Raw genomic sequence first — 20,760 nt, 5'->3', positions numbered from 1 at the left:
GGCCCGGGGCTTCCCGCTGCGGCGGCCGCCGCCCCCCGGGACGCTAAGGCTCGTGGCTCGCCGTCCGAGCAGCCGCCGGACTCCTCTTCGTCCTCTGCTGCGTCCGCCTCGGCTTCCTCCGGGGGAGGCTCGGGGCCGTGGGGGAGCACGTCCCGGGGGGCGCGGGGCCCGGAGCGGGCAGGGAGCTCCCCCCCACCGCTGCCGCCGCCGCCGCCCACCACGTCTATGTCTGCGTCGGCCTCGGACAGAGCGGCCGGGGAGCTCTCGGAGGACATGATCTCGCAGCAGCAGCTGCCCAGGGTCATGGTGCCGCCGCCGCCACCGCCGTTCTCCCGGCTCCGCTCCGGCCGCGGCTCGGGCTCCGCCGCGCTGCCTCTGGGGCGAGTGTGTTTTGCGCGCGGGCGGGGAGGGGGCGGGGGACTGAGGCGGGTAGGGAGGGGTGTCCCCAGCTCCGCAGCGCCCCCTCGTGGCCCAACTAGCCGCTCTCACCTCTCGGAGAGCACCCGACTGGCTGCTCCCTCCTCTGCCCCGGGAGCCCCAGCAGGGCGCCTGCACCCGGGGCGCGGGCGGAAGAAGCTGAGGCTTCCCCTGACCCCTGCCGGTCTCGGCCCCCGGTCCCTCCCGGGATGGGGGGTAGGGGGATTAGTCCCTCCCGCCTCGCGGCTGCCTAAGGCGGAAGAGCGCGAACCCGGGGCGGAGCTCCCCGAGCGGGGTGGGGCGGGACGGGAGGGGGCGGGCGGAGTGCCTCGGCGGAGGGGCCCGGCGGGAACCAACAGCCGCCGCGGCGGGAGCTGGCTCCGGTGGCCGGAGGCGGGTCTTTCCTTTCCCGCAGATCCCGCAAACGCTCCGCTCCCTGGAGCCGCTGCCTTCAGTGCGCTCAGACCCTGGATGTTAAGGTTCACGAGGGCGCCAGCTGGCGCCGGGAGAAGTAGCGACGCCCCCACCTATCTTCTTCCCAAGGCAGCGCCTGGGGGCCACCAAGACCGAAGCGCAGTTGGAGCGCGAGCCGGGGAAGCGCGGACGCAAGCTGCCAGCGCGGGGCCCGCCGGAGCCCGAGCGGCTTCCGGCCCAAAGGGAGACGCACTTGAGTGATCGCGAGGAGCAAACTTGGCGCTCTCGGCCCCGGGCCTCGGAGAGGTGAGAGATTCCGGCTGCGCTCCTCTCCTCCCTTCCAAGGCCGAGACCCCGCCACACATCCTCTTGCGGCGCCACGGGACTCCAGACGCGGGAGTGTGTGCGGGAAGACCCGGGAGTGCGTCGCCCGCCTGTCGGGCTCTCCGCGAAGCTTCTCTGCGGCGCTCTGGCCGCATTCCGGGAGCCCGGACCGAGCCATCGCTCTGAGTTTGCCTGTACTCCGCCCTTTTTCGTCTTTGTATCCGTTTGTCTTGGGCTCAGTGACTCTGTGTCTCTCGCCTTCAGTGAATCTCTGCCTCCGTTTCCAGTGGAAACCCTGCGTTTGTCTGGGTGTCTCTGGGGGTCGAGAATCCCTCGTTCAATTTCCCCCACCCCCCAGTCGCACTGCAGGGCTGCCCCCCCCCCCTTTCTGGCCGGCCCCGGACCCTTAGGCTCTACGGACCAGCAGCAGGACCCCCACAGAGACCTTCCTCAATGAACCCTGACCTCAGCCCTGGGCCAGCGTTGCCTCATCTCTCAGGATCCTGTGCACACAAGGTTGGTCCTGTGCTCTTCTTCTCACCAGCCGGGTTTCTGCCCATCCCATTAAGTCTCTTTCTCCCCTGACCAGGAACCCAGCAACCAGTATCTCCAGCTCAGACTGGGCCCGTCTCAACCCGGGAGGGGGGGTGAGACAGAGGTGAGGGCACTGGTTGTGGGCAAGAACTGAGCTGATGGACGGGCTGCTGCCCCGCCAGCGCCGCGCAGTGGTCAAAGCTCCGGCATGCGAGGCCTGAGACCCAGCACCCTCAGCCTTTACAAGGCTGTATGACAATCAGCAAGCTGCTTCCCCTACCCAGCCTCAGTTTTCTCCTTTGCCTAGTAGTTCAGAGCAGGGACTCTGAAATTCGGCTGCTGGGATTCTGGTCCTGGCTTTATTATTTCCCAGCTCTGTCACCTTGGGTAAATTTCTTAAACTCTTTTCTATTTCTTCCCCTATAAAAGTGAGATTTAAAAGCACCTACCTCATGCTAATACCTAAAAGTAGCTATATCACTCTAGGCTACTTAGGAAGAGGGTATTGCGAGCACTTTGCAGACTCTTGGGGAGAGAGAAAGAAGGTGGGGGTGGGGTAGCCTCCCATCCTGATCCCAAGCTCTGGTCTAGCCTTCGACTGGGTTACCTCTGCTGGGATAACTGAGTTATCTAACCCTCTGGGGTCACTGCTGAAGTAGGTCCCCTGAAGATAAGTGCTGGGAGAAGGGTGGGGGCTGCAGCTTCTGCAGGCTGTATCTCAGCAGGGTTGATGTGAGAGTGAATACATTCTCTCTTTTATCTAAGTCTCCAGTCTATGGAATAATCTGGTGTAAATGTAACTCTCCCATTCCACGGATGTGGCAACAGAGGCCCAGAAGGAGGAAGGGACTCACCTAGGCTCCTACAAGATAGAGCAGGGCTGGGTGCTTGTCACTTAATCTTCATGATAGAGGTCTCCATCCTCCCGCGCCATCTGGCTAAGAGCAGAGGAGAGTGCAAGCAGGTCTGGCTGCTCTTATCCTGGGAGAGAAAGTCCTCGGATCCCCTCACAACCACACACCTCAGACCAAGGGGATCCACCTAGCGTGATGGGTGTACATAAACAGACTGTCTTTGGAGAGAAGAGAAGAGGGCCAGTCCTCAAACCATGGACAAGAAATTGGGCAGGGACTAGGGGCCTTGAGGGATTGGAATTTTCTAGGAGATAAGGCCCTCTAGGGGGGAAAAAGGGGGGAAAAAAGATGAAGGGGCTTTGGAAAGAAATTTTTTGCATCAGCCTAAATAAGCTCATACCTAGGTTGCTAGAGTTAGCAGATTTATCTGGCAACCTGCACATACCGTAAGCTTATTACTTCATGGAGACTCTCCCACACTCACAGACACCCCACACTGTGTACCACATATCAACTCCAGCCCAGCTCTCTCTGCTAGTATCTAAGAAAATAGAAAAATGACATTGGCATCGTCTTACTACATCTCACCTTCAGAATGTCTTCATTTCTAAAGTGGCAGGCATGAACCAGTAACTCCCTTCTTTGTCAGCACTCTCGGATTCCCCAGGCTCCAGCCTCCTGCCCAGCTTCAGGGTAAGACCGGCTGAGGCATTTGCTGCCCAGATATCTTGGGTTCTGATGGTCCAGGCAAAATTCTACCCAGCAGCTGCGGCTGCCACCCCAGCCTCTGCCTGGCCCTGCTGCTGAGACCCAGGTTGGGAAAAAGGGATACTGGACGCCTAGCCCCTATTCTGCAATGTGGGGGTGGAACATGATCTTAAGGAATCATCCGGACCCTTCAAGCCCACATACATTTTTACAGAAGTGGAAACAGGCTCAGGAGATCATGTGACTTGGCCAGGCTTTTAAAGCCCCCTCACCCTACTCCCAGGGTTGGCTTGGACCCAAGTGTCAGGACTCTCAGGCCAGAGCTCCTTTACTTATCCAAATAAGTCTGCTTAGCCCCTGACCAAGCTCCACTCTTCCCTGGGGAGAGGTGTTTCTGGGAGTCGCTCATCCCTTCCAAGGTTCTAGTGTAAATCTAGAAGGGCCAATTTGTCTTGAGCAATGCCAGGAGTAGGTGAAAACTGGGGGCTGGGAGAAGGGCTACGGGACACATGGAATGCATTTAGTTTCCTGCACTTGTACCCTGGCACCAGCATTCCCACAGTGGGCTCAGCTTCTTCTATGTCTTCAGGTGGTGTTCGCTATCTCTGGTGAGTCTGTCACTTCCTCTGGCGAAACCTGTGCTTCAGCCCCCATGCCTGAAGCCTTCAAGAAGCAGGAGGCCACAGGCTCTGTGGGTCTTGGTTACAGTATCACTAGTGGGGTCCTGCAGCCTCCTTTCTCTTCCTTACTATTTGGCCACCTCCCTCCAGCCGCCAAGAAACAACTGGAAGGAGGCGTTTGGGGGCGCCCATTGCGGGGGGGGGGTGTCGGGGGAACGGGGGGGGGGGGCAGGGTCCTCTCCAGAATGTTCAGACCGGGGAGTTGTTGCCTGTTTATCGTGATGCGTTGCTAGCTCTCGGTGGTGTCCCTCCGTTTATGGCCCCTCCCTTTCCTTCTCATGGTCGCTGTAACCGTGCTGTTCTCTGCCAGGGGAAAGCGAGAGCTATCAGATGGTTATGAGAGAGCGGCGCGGAGCTAGCAAGAGGCGGGGACGCTGCAAGGCCCGACCGCACGCGGCCTTGCCTCCTTGTGAGTTCTGCTAGCCGAGCACGGCCTGAGCCGGACAGGGGGACACCCCGCCCGCACACTTCTCTAATTTTATTCACAAACCTTGCCAGCCCAGGGGAAAGCGGCGAAACCTGCGCAGCCGCCCCCACTTCCCCTTCCCCCATCCGGCTACAGCTCTGGGGCGAGACAGTTGTTGGGCCGAAGCCGGGACGTCTCTCGATCCCTTCCTCCACCCGGATCTCCGCCTGCTCCAGAGCGATTGGCTTCCCCGGCCCGGGCGGGAGGCGGGAGACTCCAGATCCGGAGACCTGCAAGGACGAACGTCAGGCGGCGGGGCTCCCCCCCACACAGGAGCCGGGCTCCGGGTCAGAGTTCAGAGAGAGGTCGGACCCACTGCTTGCACAGAAATGACCGAGCTCCCAGCGGGTGCGCCTTCACCGCCACCGACCACCTGCCCTGCCCGCCCGCTGTTGCCCACACCTCGCGTACCCTCCACTTCTCGGAGGAAACGTCTTTCTCTCCTTTCACCCTGCCTGGCCACGATCACCTCCCAGCACCCCTATCCTGGGACTTCTTAGTGGGGGGGCTCGCTTGAGCCCCCCTACGGCCTCAGCACCGCGCGGCGGCTGAGACCTGGGGGAGCTGCGGAGCCTGCGGACTCTGGTTCGTGGGAAGAGGGTTGCGGGCCCAGGGTGAAAACAGCACGGCCCCGCAGCCGCCGGACCTGGGGCTCTGGCTTCCCGGCGACCGCATTGCCACAGGCTTCCCCCTCGCCTGAGAGACACGCAGCTGGGGGCAGGGGTCAAGGGGACGCTTCCAGGTGTGTCAGAGCATCAGCCTCAGGGGTAAGTGCCCCTACTGTCTAAGTGCGTCCTGGGTTTCTGGGCCCGGGGGTCTGTTTTTCTGTCCGCGTGTGTGTGCCCCTCCGGACGGTGGTGGCTCTGTGTCCGACCGGCGCCTGTCCCGAGTGCTATCCTGCCATCCGCACGATTGAGGGGACTGCCCTGGAAGCCTTGCGATCCAGGCCCACAGCTCTACCCCAGAGCCCGAAGCGGCGCGACCTCGTGGGAATTGCGAACCCACCACCCCAGGCCCACCGCGTGACCCTGGCGGGGAAGGAGGATGTGTGGGTGCAAACCTGGGTACGGGTTTGGGACTACAGCCGGGAGAGAGAGGAGAGCGTACGGTCACGGCGCTGCAGAGAGCCAGGAGACTAGCGGCGGCCTCCTGCCCACCCCATTGCACGTCGGCCGCTGGAGCAGCAAGACCTCGGACCCGGACGCAATTCGGCAGCCCTGAAGTGGGGCAAGACTGGAGGGAAGGGAGGTGGGGGCCCAGCCGCCCGAACCCGGTGACCGACGCAACGCACACGCACACACGCCGTCGCCTTTAGCCTTTCGGAGGCCCAGGTAGCGTAGCTGGTGAGACCGTAAGTCCCTGGGTGGTTGGAGACATGATGCTGGTTGCCTGACCTCTCTGGAGCCCGTGTGGAGCCGCGTAAGCCCCACAGAAACAGAGCGAGGAGACCAGAGGGAGTCTCGGCCTTGCCCAGCAGATGCAGGTGAGGGATTCCTGGGGAACAGCGACCTCTGGAGGAGCGGCGCGTCCACACAGAGAGTCAGGAACTGGACGACCAGGTCTAGGACCAAAGCGCCCTTTCTCCACCCCACCCCTTTGGCAAAGTCATCCAGAGACTCATAACCTCCGGACTCCTCTTTGCGCATGCTTGTGTCCCTTCCCAACCTGTACTTATACTTTAAAGCCTTGCTCAAATCCTGCTTCCTCCAGAAAGAAGCCCTCTGGAGAGCCCAAAGCATCTTGCTCTCTTTCTGCCCTGAGCTCCTCAGAACTGAAACCCTTGACTCCAGCGCTCGCACACCGCGCTGCACAGCCGACCTGCTTCCTGCCTCGCCCTTCCCCAAAAGACCGTTAATCCATATACTCCACCCACCCTTTGCATTGCACGCTGGGTGTGTTGTTTTTCTTTCCCTCCAGTAAATAAAGACTGAAGTCATTTATCCCAAAATTGGACTGTAGGTTTTCAAAGTTCGTTTCCAAGAGGGGGAAATTGAGACCCAGAGGGAGGGCTGGCTTGCGCAAGGTCACACAGCAAATTGGTAGCAGAGGCGGAACTAGATCCCTAACCTCTCACTTCCCAAGCCAAGAGCCCTCTCCACTTCACCTGGATGTGGGGAAGGGCTTATGTTGAGGGGTGAGGACTGGTTGGGGGGGGGGTGACATAGGAGAGGGGAAATACAGGCCAAATGGGGTGTGGGAGTGGTCACTGCTCCAGGGTGGGGCAGGAAGGAAGAAGGAGCGGAGCTGCCCTGGAAAGTCAGACTCCCTTTCCTCAACCCTAGCCCAGATCAAGCTACTTTGAAGGGCCCTAACAAATTTCAGGGGTTGGCTAAGTGTCCCACATCAGGAGGTGAATGGGCTGGAGGCTGGGCACAGCCTCGAATCAAGCAACTACCACACTCCCCTCTGTCCTGGGAAGGGAGGGGGAGCCAAGAAACCCCTGCTGCTAATGCACACCCAGGGGGTGCTGCTGAGACCTCAGAGCTCCAGGAGGAGGCCATCTAGTGCTTGCAATTAATAAGTTAAAGGAGAAGCTAGGAGGGTGAATTTCATGCAATTTCCATATGGCCCCAGTAGTTACTGCCCCAAACCTGCTCATCTGTCTGCACAGGTTACCAGGCTGCCTGGCCCCAGCCTGCTTGTCCAGCCTCCCCTGCAACCCCTGCACTCCACTCACAACTGCTCTCCCTTTCTCACGTCTCTACCTTTGCATGAGGCTCACTCCTGCCTGACTCAGTCCTCCTAACCCTCTACCCGTTTCAAATGTCAGGCTTCATGCGATGCTTCCCCGGACAACATCTCACACTGGCCAGGCTCTGAGGGGCTCCTGCCCGTGTGCCTCCAAAGCACTTAGCTCCCTCCATTGTCATGACTGGTTTTCGGGTCTGTCACCCCCTGTAGACTGTGAGCTCCTTGAGAATGCTCCTTATGTTGCCTTCATCCTCGCTCTTGCTCCTCTACAAAGTGGGGATGATAATTACCTACCTCATAGAGTTGTTGTGAGCATCAAATGAAATAATGCATATAAAGCACTCAGCCCAGTGCCTGAAACTTTGAAAGAGCTCATTAAATGTTCCTCATCATTCTCAATCACTCTGCCTCCTGCCAGGGACAAAACTGAACACATAGTAGGTATTCAGTGGATGTTAGACATGTGGATATAGGACTGAACGAGTGAATGAACGGATGGCATGACGTATTTCTCCCTCTTGTCTGGGACTCCCCAGAAAGATAGATGACATCACCAGTGTGTTCTCTGAAGACAATATGTGTTCTCTGAAGACAGACATGTTTCTCCTCCATCAGTCCCCACTGAAGGGATAACATGTCCCCCCTATGAGAGAGAGTTTTTCCATGGTCCCTGACCCCAGCACTCATTGGATTTCTCTCTCGTGTTCTCTGCCTCAGTTTCCTTCTTTTAAAAATGTTGTGACCACTAGAACCAGCCAAATCCTGCCAAAATCTTCCAGGGGCTCCCCATTGCTTGTAAGACAAAATTCAATCTCCTTACCATGATGAACTGAACACATTCACAGTTTTTGGATGTCCCAGCTCTCTGCTGGGTAAGACTTCCCCTCCCATGGTCCCCTGATGGGACTGTCCAATCTCTGTGTCCCTCACACTTACTTCCAAGAGCAGACAGACAACCCAGCGTGATCAACCATAGCATTGCAGATTCAAGGCCCAGTGGCTGATCTATGCAGGAGTAAGTGACCTAAGCCGAGCTGGTCATTCCTTCAACAAGATTTGACAAATGGACTCTGGGATTGCAGGATGTGGAGATTCTGGGGCTCTGGGATTTTTGGGCTCCGGGACTGCAGGATATGGAGAGTCTGGGGCTCTGGGATATATGGGCTCTGGGACTGCAGGAGGCGTGCTTCTCCTTTCGTACCAGAAGGTCACATGGAGAATGCTGTTTGACACTGAAGCCTGTACACAGAGGGAAACAGCCTAAAGAGAGAGACAGCTTAACACCAGTGCCGAGTCCCCTGGCTCTGCCTGAAACTAGAACCCTTCGACTTTCCAGACATTCTTTTTTTTTTTTTTTTAATTTACATCCAAATTACTTAGCATATAGTGCAACAATGATTTCAGGAGTAGATTCCTTAGTGCTCCTTACCCATTTAGCCCATCCCACCTGCCACAACCCCTCCAGTAACCCTTGTTTGTTCCCCATATTTAAGAGTCTCTTATGTTTTATCCCCCTCCCTGTTTTTATATTATTTTTATTTTCCTTCCCTTATGTTCATCTGTTTTGTCTCTTAAAGTCCTCCTATGAGTGAAGTCATATGATATTTGTCTTTCTCTGACTAATTTCACTTAGCATAATACCCTCCAGTTCCATCCACGTAGTTGCAAATGGCAAGATTTCATTCTTTTTGATTGCCAAGTAATACTCCATTGTATAAACATACCACCTCTTCCATCCATTCATCCATCGATGGACATTTGGGCTCTTTCCATATTTTGGCTATTGTTGATAGTGCTGCTATAAACATGGGGGTGCATGTGTCCCTTCGAAACAGCACACCTGTATCCCGTAGATAAATGCCTAGTAGTGCAATTGCTGGGTCATAGGGTAGTTCTATTTTGAGTGTTTTGAGGAACCTCCATACTGTTTTCCAGAGTGGCTGCACCAGCTTGCATTCCCACCAACAATGCAAAAGAGATCCTCTTTCTCCACATCCTCGCCCACATCCGTTGTTGCCTGAGTTGTTAATGTTAGCCATTCTGACAGGTGTAAAGTGGTATCTCATTGTGGTTTTGGTTTGTATTTCCCTGATGATGAGTGATGTTGAGCGTTTTTTCATGTTCGACTTTCCAGACATTCTACTGATATTCTCCCTTTTCTTAAGCTAAGTTTAACGAGGTTCTGCTAGTTTGAGTTGAATTTCACAAACAGCAGAACCACAAGAGAAAAGAATCCTGGTTCCCTGAAACCTTTGAGGTACCACACCACCCTGAACCACCCGCACAGACTTATGTGAAAAGAAAACACATTTCAATATTGGTTAAGCCACTGTTGTGGAAGTTTCTTTGCAGGGGGCAGGGTGGAGTCTGTTACTCACAGCTGAACTTAACCCTAATTAATACAGGAGGGGATGGGAAGATGCCCAAAGACACAAAGGACCAGTCTAGGGTCATTAGCCTGGAGAATAAAGGGCCCAGGGTTGACACAGTCCCCATCTTCAAATCTCTACAATGTTGACCTGGAGCACAGAAACCCAGGCAAAAGGGAGCCTGAAGGTTGTCAGGAGACTCAATATCCATGACTCCAATGGAAGAAAAGCATTCCAATAGGGCTGTCCCTCAGAGGTGTGATAGGCTACGTTGATGGTGGCGAGCTCCCCATCGCTGGAAATTTGTGAGCAGAGGCTGGGTAATCACTAGATAGGAATGTTGGGGTAGGTTTTTTTTGTTTTTTTTTTTGTTTTGTTTTTTTTAGTTTATTCACTTATTTTTAAAGAAAGAGAGCATTAGCATGAGCTGGGGAGGAGCAGAGAGAGAGGAGAGAGAGAATCTAGAGCCGGCTCCAAGCTGTTAGTGTAGAGCCCTACACGGGTCGTAGAAACCATGAGATCATGACCTGAGCTGACATCAAGAGTCAGACACTTAACAGACTGAACCACCCAGGTGCCCTTCACTGGATAGGAACCTTAGAGGCATCTAGGTACAGCAGATGGACTACAAGTCAGAGAGGGGTTCAAATTATGTCCCCACCTCGTAGTTGTCTCAAACAAATAACCTTCCAAAGCCAGTTTCCTCATTTGTGAAGGATCCAGATAGCTGGGTTGGAGACAGAAACCAAGAAAATTCTCTAGCCTGCCACCTCACAGGGACTCCTGATACCTAGTACTATAGCTGGAGCCAACTATGGGTCAGATTGCCTCCGTGAGGATCCTGGCTGGCCTCTCCAACCTTCACATTGTTGAGGATGCTTGCTCCAACCTTCTAGCAGAATGCATCTCCCCCTGATATGTTCTTGTGACTAGGGAGGAGCAGTGGAGCCTGAGTCGAGGGGCCTGAGATCTACTCTCATCCCTGTGCCTGCCTTCCTGTATAATCTCAAACATGCCTCTGCCCCTCCCAGGTCCTCTGTTTCCTTATCCTTATCCACATGTAAGAAGTGTATCCCCTGTTTTGAACAGTCTGGTTCAAGAATCAGGGCTCTTAACTACCATGCCCTATGTACAATTCCAAACATGAGTGATTGCCATCCACAGCAGTAATAATAACCCTGTTTCTGCATGGTCTTGACCTGCCCAGGCTCCTGCTCATCCTGATCTAGGTCAGCCAGAATGGTGCTATCTGCTACAGGAGCTGACATCACAGGTTTGGGCCAACCCAGACATTCCCAGGCTGCTGAGGGCCTTGTTTTACGAAGTGGAGTTTGGCTCCCCCTTAGTCACATGCATGCCTCTCACAGGGAGTCTGCTGCTGGATCTTCCCTCATCCACTTCTCCCACAAAGCTGGGGCCGCTCCCGATGAAATGGGAAATCCAAGGCCGGAGAGGAACGCTGCCCTGTGATGAGAAGAAGGGAATCACAATTGGAGACAGGGGATGGCAGAGAAGGGGAGATGGCAGCATTTGGCAGGAGGCCTGAGGCCTGAACAGTAGAGGTCCGAAGAGCGAGCTTCCTACACCTGCCACTGATGCCCAGGGTCTGGGGACTGGAAAGGAGAAGGAGCCTATTACTCTGGACATATTGATGGCCAGGGCACAGACCCCGCCCAGAGTGGAGGTGGCAAGTGCCCAGTCTTCCCAGATCCAGAGCAAAACATCTAGTGAGGGGCCCTAGTGAGAGATTCTGACGGGAAGATCACTGGGGAGAGGACAGTCCTAAGAAAGTGGAATTCTGGGGGCGCCTGGGTGGCGCAGTCGGTTAAGCGTCCGACTTCAGCCAGGTCACGATCTCGCGGTCCGGGAGTTCGAGCCCCGCGTCGGGCTCTGGGCTGATGGCTCAGAGCCTGGAGCCTGTTTCCGATTCTGTGTCTCCCTCTCTCTCTGCCCCTCCCCCATCCATGCTCTGTCTCTCTCTGTCCCAAAAATAAATAAACGTTGAAAAAAAAAATTAAAAAAAAAAAAAAAAAGAAAGAAAGTGGAATTCTGACCACAGTCACCAAGGGGCCCTTTGAGAAATAAAAGTGGACAGTTACCAAAAGAGCCAGTGTGGTCACAGGGAGCTTGGTGTCCTGACAAGGACCGCGTGGAAATGCACTTCCAGAAATTTCTCCTGCAAATACACCCGCACACCTGATATATGTATAAAGGCCTCATTGCAACTGGTTTGGGAATGCCAGAAGCTTGGAAACAATGTAAATGTCCATTGATAGGAGGACAAATAGTGGCACATCTATATGAGGAAATAGTATACTGTGTAAAATAGAATAAAGAAGCCCTTTATCTGTTGATCTGGAAAGACCCCAAGGTATATTATTGAGTGAAAAAAATTCAAGATACTCAACAGGGTAAACATTATGCTTCCCATTTTGTTTTTTTTTTTTTTAAGAACTTTATTTATTTTTGAGACAGAGAGAGACAGAGCATGAACGGGGGAGGGTCAGAGAGAGGGAGACACAGAATCTGAAACAGGCTCCAGGCTCCGAGCTGTCAGCACAGAGCCCGACGTGGGGCTCGAACTCACGGACCGCGAGATCATGACCTGAGCTGAAGTCGGCCGCTTAACCGACTGAGCCACCCAGGTGCCCCTCATTTTGTTTTTTTTTTAAAGGAGAAAATAATGTATATTTGTTTTGGTTTGTATATACAACAAAAATAGCTAAGAGGATGAATAAAAAACTAATAACTGATTATCTGTTGGGGCAAATAAATGACAAAAATGGAAGGGAGACTTTTCACCGAATACTTTCTTTTTATAATTTTAAAGCCAAGTAAATTTATAGCCTATTTGACAATTGAATAAATACTTTCAAGCAAACAATGGAATCATCCTAATGAATAAGGCTAAGTATGTAGAACGTGTGAATAGAAAAAGTGTAACTATGTGCTAAACACTTCCTGTGGGCCCCAACCTGAAAATATGGTTGGTGGCTAATGTTGAAGGCAGGGACATAGAAGCCCAATCTAGTGGATGCCTTCGGGCTCTGGCCTGTCGCCCATCAGGCAGGGAAGTAGGTGAGTCGGCTCGCTAGGACCCCAAACTTTCTACCTTACCCTTTTGCTCTTCTCTTCCCCATCCCTCTGTCTCTTCCTCCTGTCTTGGACCCACCTAAATTGCTTTGGAAGTAGTCAGACTTTTTCAGTCTGCCCGGCTGGACAGGGATTAGGATGGAGGAAAGGGGGTTTTATAGAAACCGGAATAGCAGACCTTCTCCTTTCCTTCAAGACCCCAAACCAGAGCTCACCTCCTCCAGGAAGACTTCCTTGTGAAGCCCGCCAAGCCCTAGCCCCTACACAATTCAGGGAGCCAGTCTGAGGCTTAAGATCTGATGCTCAAGCAGGATGGAGCCCTCTTGTCTCTACTTCTCCTCCACTGCCCAAACCTCAAGCCCAGCCTCCAGACAAGGGGTATTTCAGGACAAGGCCCTGCATGCCCGGCCTGGTGAGGCTGCCCAATGAGCGAGGCAGGGTAGAATATCCTCATCCACCATCACAGTGACGTTAGCAGTTACAAAAGCCATCTCACCCAGGGTGCCTGGGTGGCTTAGTTGGTTAAGCGTCTGACTTCAGCTCAGGTCATGATCTCACAGTTTGTGAGTTCGAGCCCTGCATTGTGCTCTGTGCTGACAGCTCGGAGCCTGGAGTCTGATTCTGTGTCTCAGATTCTGTGACTCCCTCTCTCTGCCCCTTCCCTGCTCATTCTCTGTCTCTCAAAAATGAGTAAACATTTAAAAAGTTTTTTTAAAAAAACAAAAGCCATCTCACCCTGGCAGAGAGGGCAGGGCACATTCTCCCTTTTTCAGAGGAGAGTGAGGCTGAGCAGAGGTTCTAACTGGTGAGTGACCAAGGTGACCTACAAGCCCCCTCATCTTGTCAGCACGCTACACACTATATTGTCTCCCACCTATATTTGACACCTCTGAGGCAGGGGCAGTATCTGGTTCATGTGAGTCCTCAGCTGGGGAGGAGCACACAGTCATGGGGCTTGGAGAGCATTGAGAATCGCTGTGAAAGACAGAGAAAGGAAAGGGGTTGCCTGAGTGCTTGACCAGACCTCAGATTTCTTGACCTCAGCTCAGCACACTTTCCTCTGTTTCTCTCTCACAGAGTAGATCAATTCTTGGCAGCTGGGACTGCCTACCATAACCCCATTCCAAGCCCCCCTACAACGGGGCAGCTACCAAGAGCTGCCAAGAAGAATGGAGGAGGACGGGAGACCTGGGAGCGCTTCCAAGGAGAGGTGGTAACTGCAGCTAGTTTTCCTCTTCCACACTAAGCAACTGGGTTCCCCACTGGAGCAAGTGACTTCCAGCCACCAGAAGCAACTCCCAGCCCAAAACAGCATCCAAATGCATCCTGGCTTCCTTCCCTGGATTTCCTGCTCCAATCAGGTACATAAAAGGTGGCCAATAGGTGGCGCTCTTGTCTCCACCAAATTGATGAGGGGAGAGGGAGGGAGGACAGGAGCACAGGGAAAGGGGTCAGAGAGAATGGAGCTCAGAAGGGAAGGAAGTAGAAAACTGAAAGACAAAGGAGACTAAAACTTGTCACTTGGGTTGGAAGATACCTTTCCAGATCAGGACCGTGGAGGGGCGTGGCGGAAAATTGGGTGAATAGAGGAATTGCGGGGGGGGAGGTTGAGCCCAGTTTCCACTTGCACTTGCCTCTTCCTCAGAGGCAGAGAATGACTTTGGAGTCAGGTGTACCAGAGTCAAGTTCTAAGCTTCGCCCAGGTGAGTCACTTAACCTTTATGAGCCCCAATTTCATATCCTGTAAATTGGAGCTGATAATTCCAATAATGCCACCCTGCATTCCAGGAATAAACTGTGTTTGATCGTGCATTTTTTTGTAATACACCACTAGATTCGACTTGCTGCTATTTCATTGAGTTACTTTGCATCTGCTTTCAGATGCGAGGACGGCTATATTTTGCATTTTCACCCCTTCTTTATCAGGCTTCGACAACGTATTAAATAGAATTGGAATGTCTTCCATTTCTTCAGTGTTCTAGAACAATTTATATAAACTGGAAAAATGGGTTTCTTGATAGTTTGACAGAATTCATGGGTAAAATCAGCTAGTCTAGGTGCTCTCTGGTGGGAGCAATGGAGGGACAGTTTCTGACAGTGTTTTCCATTTCTTCTGTACTAATCGGTGTGTTGAGATTAGTCACTCCTCAAATCAGTCAAGCCAGACCAGGTTGTGTGCCAGTCAACTGACCACCCCAAGCTTTCAGGTTCGGCATGAGGCTATGATTAAATGGGAAAGTTTGTAACCTCTGTGGAATAGAAAGATTTTAGCCAAATGGTTGATCATTTCTATACCTTTGTATACCTGTTTCCCTCCATTGCTACTGCTACCTCCACCAAGCTACCATCCTTCTCTGCCTGGATACCACAGTAACCTTTTCATTGGTCTCCCCACCCCAACCCACCCCAGATCCTCTCTAATAGATATTTAGGGCTATGAAATTTCCTCTGAGCACAGGTTTGACTACATCCTATGGATTAATATGTACTCTTCTCACCTTTATTAATTTATACATAGTAATTTTCCTCTGACCTGAGAGTTATTTAGATAAGCATTTTTTAATGTTTATTTATTTTTGAGAGCGCAACAGAGCATGAGTGGGGGAGGGGCAGAGAGAGAGAGGGAAACACAGAATCCAAAACAGGCTCTAGGCTCTGAGCTATCAGCACAGGGCCTGATTCGGGGCTTGAACTCATGAACCACGAGATCATGACCTGAGCTGAAGTTGGACGCTCAACTAAGCCACCCAGGCTCCCCTAGATAAGCATTTTTTAATTTTCAAGGACTTAATTCAAAATGTGGCCAAGAACATATTCTTATACATGTAGGACTTTATGAACATTTTTTGAATGTTGTGTTTTCATTTCACATTCACATAAACACATTCATATAAGCATATAATTGACCACTTCCATGACCTCCTGATATAAATATCAGAGACCTGATATTTAGAGTCTTCATTTACATTTGTTGTTTGTTTTACTTTTATTTTTTTATGTTTGTTTATCTTGAGAGAGAGAGAGAGACAGAGAGAGCATGCATGAGCAGAGGAGGGGCAGAGAGAGAGGGAAAGAGAATCCCAAGCAGGCTCTGCACTGTCAGCACAGAGTGCAACACAGGGCTTGATCTCAGGAACTACCGAGATCATGACCTGAGCTGAAATCAAAAGTTGGACACTTACCTGGCTGAACCACCCAGGCACCCCAAGTAATACTACTTTAATCTTGAGATAAGGCAAAAAAATAATGTAGACTTTATAAGTAAATGCTGTATTTGGGCCAGTTGGTGGCATGGCCTGCCATATGAAGGAATGCTTGTACTTCATTCAAAAGAAAACAATGGTGGATGAATTTAGGCATCGTGGCTCAAGCCATAGCAAACCCAAAAGACTGTGATGGAGCGCTCAAGGCCACAATTATGGTGCAAGTGATTTATTTAGCTTCAGCAAAACAATATCTTTTTTACATTTGATTAATGTTATGAATATGAATTTTTATCTTGTAGCTCTGTTTGAACTTAACTTGTGAATTAAATTTTTGTTTTATAGTTGCATACAAGATACAAGTCTAAGAATTTTATATCTGCACATACTAAATGATATTATAATAAAAAGTTAAGATTGGGGTGCCTGGGTGGTCCAGTCGGTTGAACATCCTGTTCTTGATTTCAGCTCAGATCATGACCTCATAGTTCATGGGATCAAGCCCCAAGATGGGCTCTGCACTGAGAGCAGGAAAGACTGCTTGGGATTTTCTCTTTCTCCCTCTCTCTCTGCCCCTCCCCCGTTCACGTGCGCGCTTGCGTGTGTGTGTGTGTGTGTGTGTGTGTGTATGCACACATGCGCGCACTCTCTCCCTCAAAATAAATAAATAAACTTTAAAAAAAGTTAACGTCTAGGTCAATACTGGGGGTCCACAGAATTTTTTTTGTTTAAAAAAGACTACTTTAGCCTCCTGTATCTTTCAAAATCCTCCCCAACCTCATACTTCCAGGATCTCCCAAACAGGTACTTCACATGGGCTTAAAACCAACCAAGTCACTAATAGTAGAGGGTTTTCCATGTCGTACATTTTTCCCTCTGCCTTCCCAAGTGAAGCCCAAGGCCCTGAAAATTGCACGAAGGAGCCTCTCTGTTGATCTGCTTACCTATGTCCCTTCCAAGGATGTCACTTTTCTATGTACCCAATGTTCCCCCTGTCAGGGTGAGGTTGGCCACTTCTTGAACTGGGTCTAACAGACTGTCTAACCAGCTCGGCACCATCCTGGGCCCAAAGCCATCCATCCAGTGTTCCAAGTCTCCCTAGGTTAGGAAGCAACCCCCTCAGCTCACCTATATATTCCTATAAGGAACTCAGAACTGTCCCCTGCCTTATCTTCCTGCCAAAACAGGCACCCCTCATTTCCATAACTTTGAGCCACCATCCCAGCTTCCCCATACATAGTGCATGCTGAACCCATAAAACAATTTCCCCTTCCCCTCCTCCTCAGCCTCCCCAAATAAGACTCTACAAAGGTAGAGCTTTGGGCCAACCATTTCATTGTCAAAGTGCACACTTAGCTTCCCGTACTAAAATAATTATCTTAATTTCAGATGTGCAAAATTTCTCCCACAATTTACCTCAACTGAAACAAAGAAATAAACCAAGAAAAAAGACGAGGTGGAATCCAGGAAGCAGAGAATCCAGCGCTGGACAGAAGTGGAGGGAATTTCAAGGAATCCCAAGGATAACACTGATGAGAAATTTCAGGTCCACATCTGTGCAGCAGACATGGAGAGCAGTCAGCTCATACTGGATCTGGAAGACAGAGAACTCTAAGAGAAATACTCCCAGGAAAGGAAGAATACAACCACCAACAGCAATGACAGACTTCCTGATAAGTTTGACCTCATGAAAAAGTATACCCCAATGCTTTCGGAAAATACAGGAAGATTTAGCCATAGGGACAAAGAAAGCTAGGCAAATGAAAAAATAAGGCATTGACTCCAGGAAAAGTTAAAAGTTGCACCAAAAAAAAAAAAAAATTTGTAGTCATGATGCACTAGCAGCTTATCTGAGAACAATATTCATATGGTAACAGAATGTAAATGCTAAAAGCTGATGGTTTGGGCAGGGATGGAAAGAAATAATGATTTTAGAGGTAAATTATTATTATGATAGGAAATTAATCATTACTGTTTCAAGAGAACAGAAATGTGGAAGTATATTCCAAAAGAGACAAAAAGGAATTGAAAGTAAATGCTTCTAGGGAACAAAACAGGGATCCTGACAGTAGGCAAGGCACTCTCATAGGCCTTTGCTATTTGACTTGTTAGATTATATGCTTGTTTCAATTTAATAAAAACAAAAATTAAGTGTCAAAAATGTGTCTTCAGATTAAAGATAGGTTCTAGTTTTCTACAAGGATGAAGGGGGGGGAGTATTTGCTTAAGGTTCCTAAAGGCTCTATTCAGATTATTTTCCCCTAAAAGGGGGAAGAGAGAATCATATTGAAATCTTACTTCTAGATAAGTGGTTGGCACTTGTAAAGACAAGAGTTGAATTAGGGCTTTTGTTTTTGTTTGTTCAACATCTACCAAGGTGTCAAAATTCTTAGGGCATTCTATGACATGTAGCATATTCTGTGAGGGCATAAACAGATTCTGTATTGGCCTCAGAGCCCAGCACAGGGCCCAGCACATAGCAAACCCGACACTGTTGAATAAAGGAAAATTAAAGAGGCATTTAAAAAATCTCTCTGATTTTCCAGTTTAGTAGTGACCTTTCTAGTATTTCTGGACAGACATTTCCCACCTTGTCCTCAGAGTCCCAAGATCCCAGAGTTCCAAGACAGAGAACTGTAGGACAGTGACGAGAATGGAAATCAGAGCTCACAAGGTACTTCCTGTTTCAATAGACTGAGAAAGGTTCTCCTCTCCTCTGGAAAGTTTTTGGATTTGGAAGGATTTTATCAAGAGGTGCTCTGAGGCAGGAGGAAGAGCTGTAACATCATTTGAAACAGAAGAAAGTTTATATTTTGATGTTTATGGAACTCTACTCCTTAGAGAAGAGACTGGCTGTATCTTTGCTACCTGCTGGACTCCAGGGAGGGGCGATTTTCTCATGTGACAAATGGGGAAATAGCCCCCACCTCCACCTCTTTTGCCTCTTTTGCAAGTCACTGCAAGGACTGCAAGTAGGAATGGGTAAGAAGTTGCCAAAGTCCTGTCAGCCCAGTCATTATTCAGTAAGCTAGGCACAACATCGTGTCAGTCAGTCAGTCAGTCAGTCAACAAGCATTAAGTGAAGGGCTCCTATGCTTCAGGCAGCTTAGGTCTGACTCTTCCTCAAAGGGGTTAATAGCTAAAGGAGGGTGTCTATTCGGGGCATTTCATACCAGACAGTCATTACCCAGTGTCCTACCACCAAAGAGGGCCTTCCCTGCCTTCTCAGATTTCCTGCCCTTTCTCCCCTATGAGCTGCTGAGTCTCCACCCTCACCCTCCAGCACCACTCCAGAGCTTTAAATCCTTGTCACTAAGAGGTGCATCAGGCACATCCAACATCCATCATGCAAGTCACATTCACCCTGAACTTGACACATGATCCCCTTCCCCGACCCCCAATCCAGGTCCCACTAGACTGGCAGTCCTGGGGCAGGGGAGCTTGGAAAAGCCTGATGCTTACCATTTGGGTCAGCACCAGGGAGCAGGACAGGGTCAAAGGCCAACTCCCTCAAACTGCAGCTTCTGAGTCTCTCCTCTGAGCTGCCCTGTCCGTGGTGCTGGGGACAGTCGGTAACCAGCTCAGGTAGCAGCTGCCCCAGCTTAAATCTAGCAGGGTAGGTACAACAGGGGGCATAGATGATGATGCAGAGTCCAGCTCCAGAAGTTCGGTGGGGGAACGTGTGGTTCATGGTGTCCCTCCTTAAAGTTGGGAGGTTTAGCCCTTTAAATCTAGCCCCCAGTCTTGATTCAGTGCCTTTCCTTCAGAGTACCGTGCATCCTACTCACCTGGAGATTTTGTCAAAATGCAGAATCTGATGATTCAGTGGGTCTGAGGTGGAGCCTGAGATTCTGCACTTCTACCAAGCTCCCAAGTGACGTTGAAGGTCCGTGGACCATAATTGGAGAGCAAGGCTCTACAGCATTTATCTCATTTCTCTGAGGACTGATGGGTAATGTGTCTCCCCCACAGATCCATAAGCTCCATTAGGCAGGGATCTCACCCATTTGCTTAATGATGTATTTCCATTGCCTGAACAGTGCTTGGCACATTCTAGAAGAGCTTGTTAGAGAAGTGGCCAATGCTCCTTTATCCATGGGAGCTGGGAATAATCCCACACAGCAGACAAACTCACTAGCCAAATACAGCCATGCGCACACCCTCTCATCTGGCCCAGCCTCTGGGACGCAGCAAGTGGTGGCATTTTACTAGGCCCACTGTGTGCACAGCTATGGCTTAATCACATCCTAGTCCTGCTTCATGAACTTTTGCCTGATAACGGACCAGGCGCTCACCCTGTGGCAACCCAAGACCCTGAATGAAACTCACCCCCTATCTCACCCCCAAACCACTCCCCCAAGTCACCAGCCAGCACACCGAGCCCAGAAGAAGATTTTTTCTTTCTTTTTAATCAAACCAACTTTAATTAAAAAAATAATAACCCAATAAGCCCTATGTTTTCCAAATGGTGGGGCAGCCCACTAACCCCCCTTTCAGTCAGGAGCCCCTGGTAAGGCTTGTTCAGAAATCTCGAAGAACTGTCCTCCCGGACTGAAATAGACAGGTGTGTCTGTGCAGAAGGGGCGCTCTCTCCCAGTTTAAAAAAAAAAAAAAAAATTGCAGACAGGTAAGTGGGGGTGGGGGCAAACTTGTGGGGAAATGGAGGCAAGACAGCAATGGAGTCATGAACCCAGAAGTCTGACCTCGAATGTGTTGTGAAAACTCGAGGGAAGGCGGAAGAAGTTAGCAGCCAGTCGAGGAGGCGGCTTCACAGCGAAAGTCTGGCTTCCGAAGGCTCGGGGCTCCCTCGCTGGTGGCGCTCCAGCTCTGGGACTTGGGACCCGATCCAGCGCCGGGGGAGCGCCCCGAGGGGGCTCACAGGTGGGAATGGGGTGGGGGCGGCCAGGTGTCACAGGCGCGCTCCGTCCCCGAGGCGCGCGCCGAGCCGAGCCGAGCCGAGCCGAGCCGGGCAGGACGGGGCGCGCAGGGCGGGGCTGGCCGCCGCGG

The 20,760-nt window shown here is 51.2% G+C and overlaps 1 protein-coding gene and 1 long non-coding RNA gene across 2 annotated transcripts in view; one reads left to right on the top strand and one right to left on the bottom strand.

Moving 5' to 3' along the window:
- FOXD2 (forkhead box D2) overlaps positions 1 to 604 on the bottom strand; it is a 7,263-nt gene extending 6,659 nt beyond the window's left edge. Inside the window, exon 1 of the mRNA XM_040455977.1 lies at positions 4 to 604. Within this exon, the coding sequence (XP_040311911.1) occupies positions 4 to 305 (302 nt within the window). The 5' untranslated portion in view covers positions 306 to 604. The remainder of the gene's footprint in view (positions 1 to 3) is intronic.
- Positions 605 to 741: 137 nt separating this feature from the next.
- LOC121027080 (uncharacterized) lies at positions 742 to 17,914 on the top strand. Its single transcript, XR_005788542.1, has 3 exons — positions 742 to 1,671; positions 13,628 to 13,911; positions 17,143 to 17,914. It is a non-coding gene; the product is annotated as an uncharacterized LOC121027080 (long non-coding RNA).
- Positions 17,915 to 20,760: the final 2,846 nt, after the last annotated feature.

The sequence above is a fragment of the Herpailurus yagouaroundi genome, unplaced genomic scaffold, assembly GCF_014898765.1.
Source record: "Herpailurus yagouaroundi ecotype Mexico unplaced genomic scaffold, PumYag 77, whole genome shotgun sequence".
Lineage (NCBI taxonomy): Eukaryota > Metazoa > Chordata > Mammalia > Carnivora > Felidae > Herpailurus > Herpailurus yagouaroundi.
Note: the sequence above shows the minus strand (reverse complement) of the source record. Positions and strands in the feature narration are given on the sequence as shown.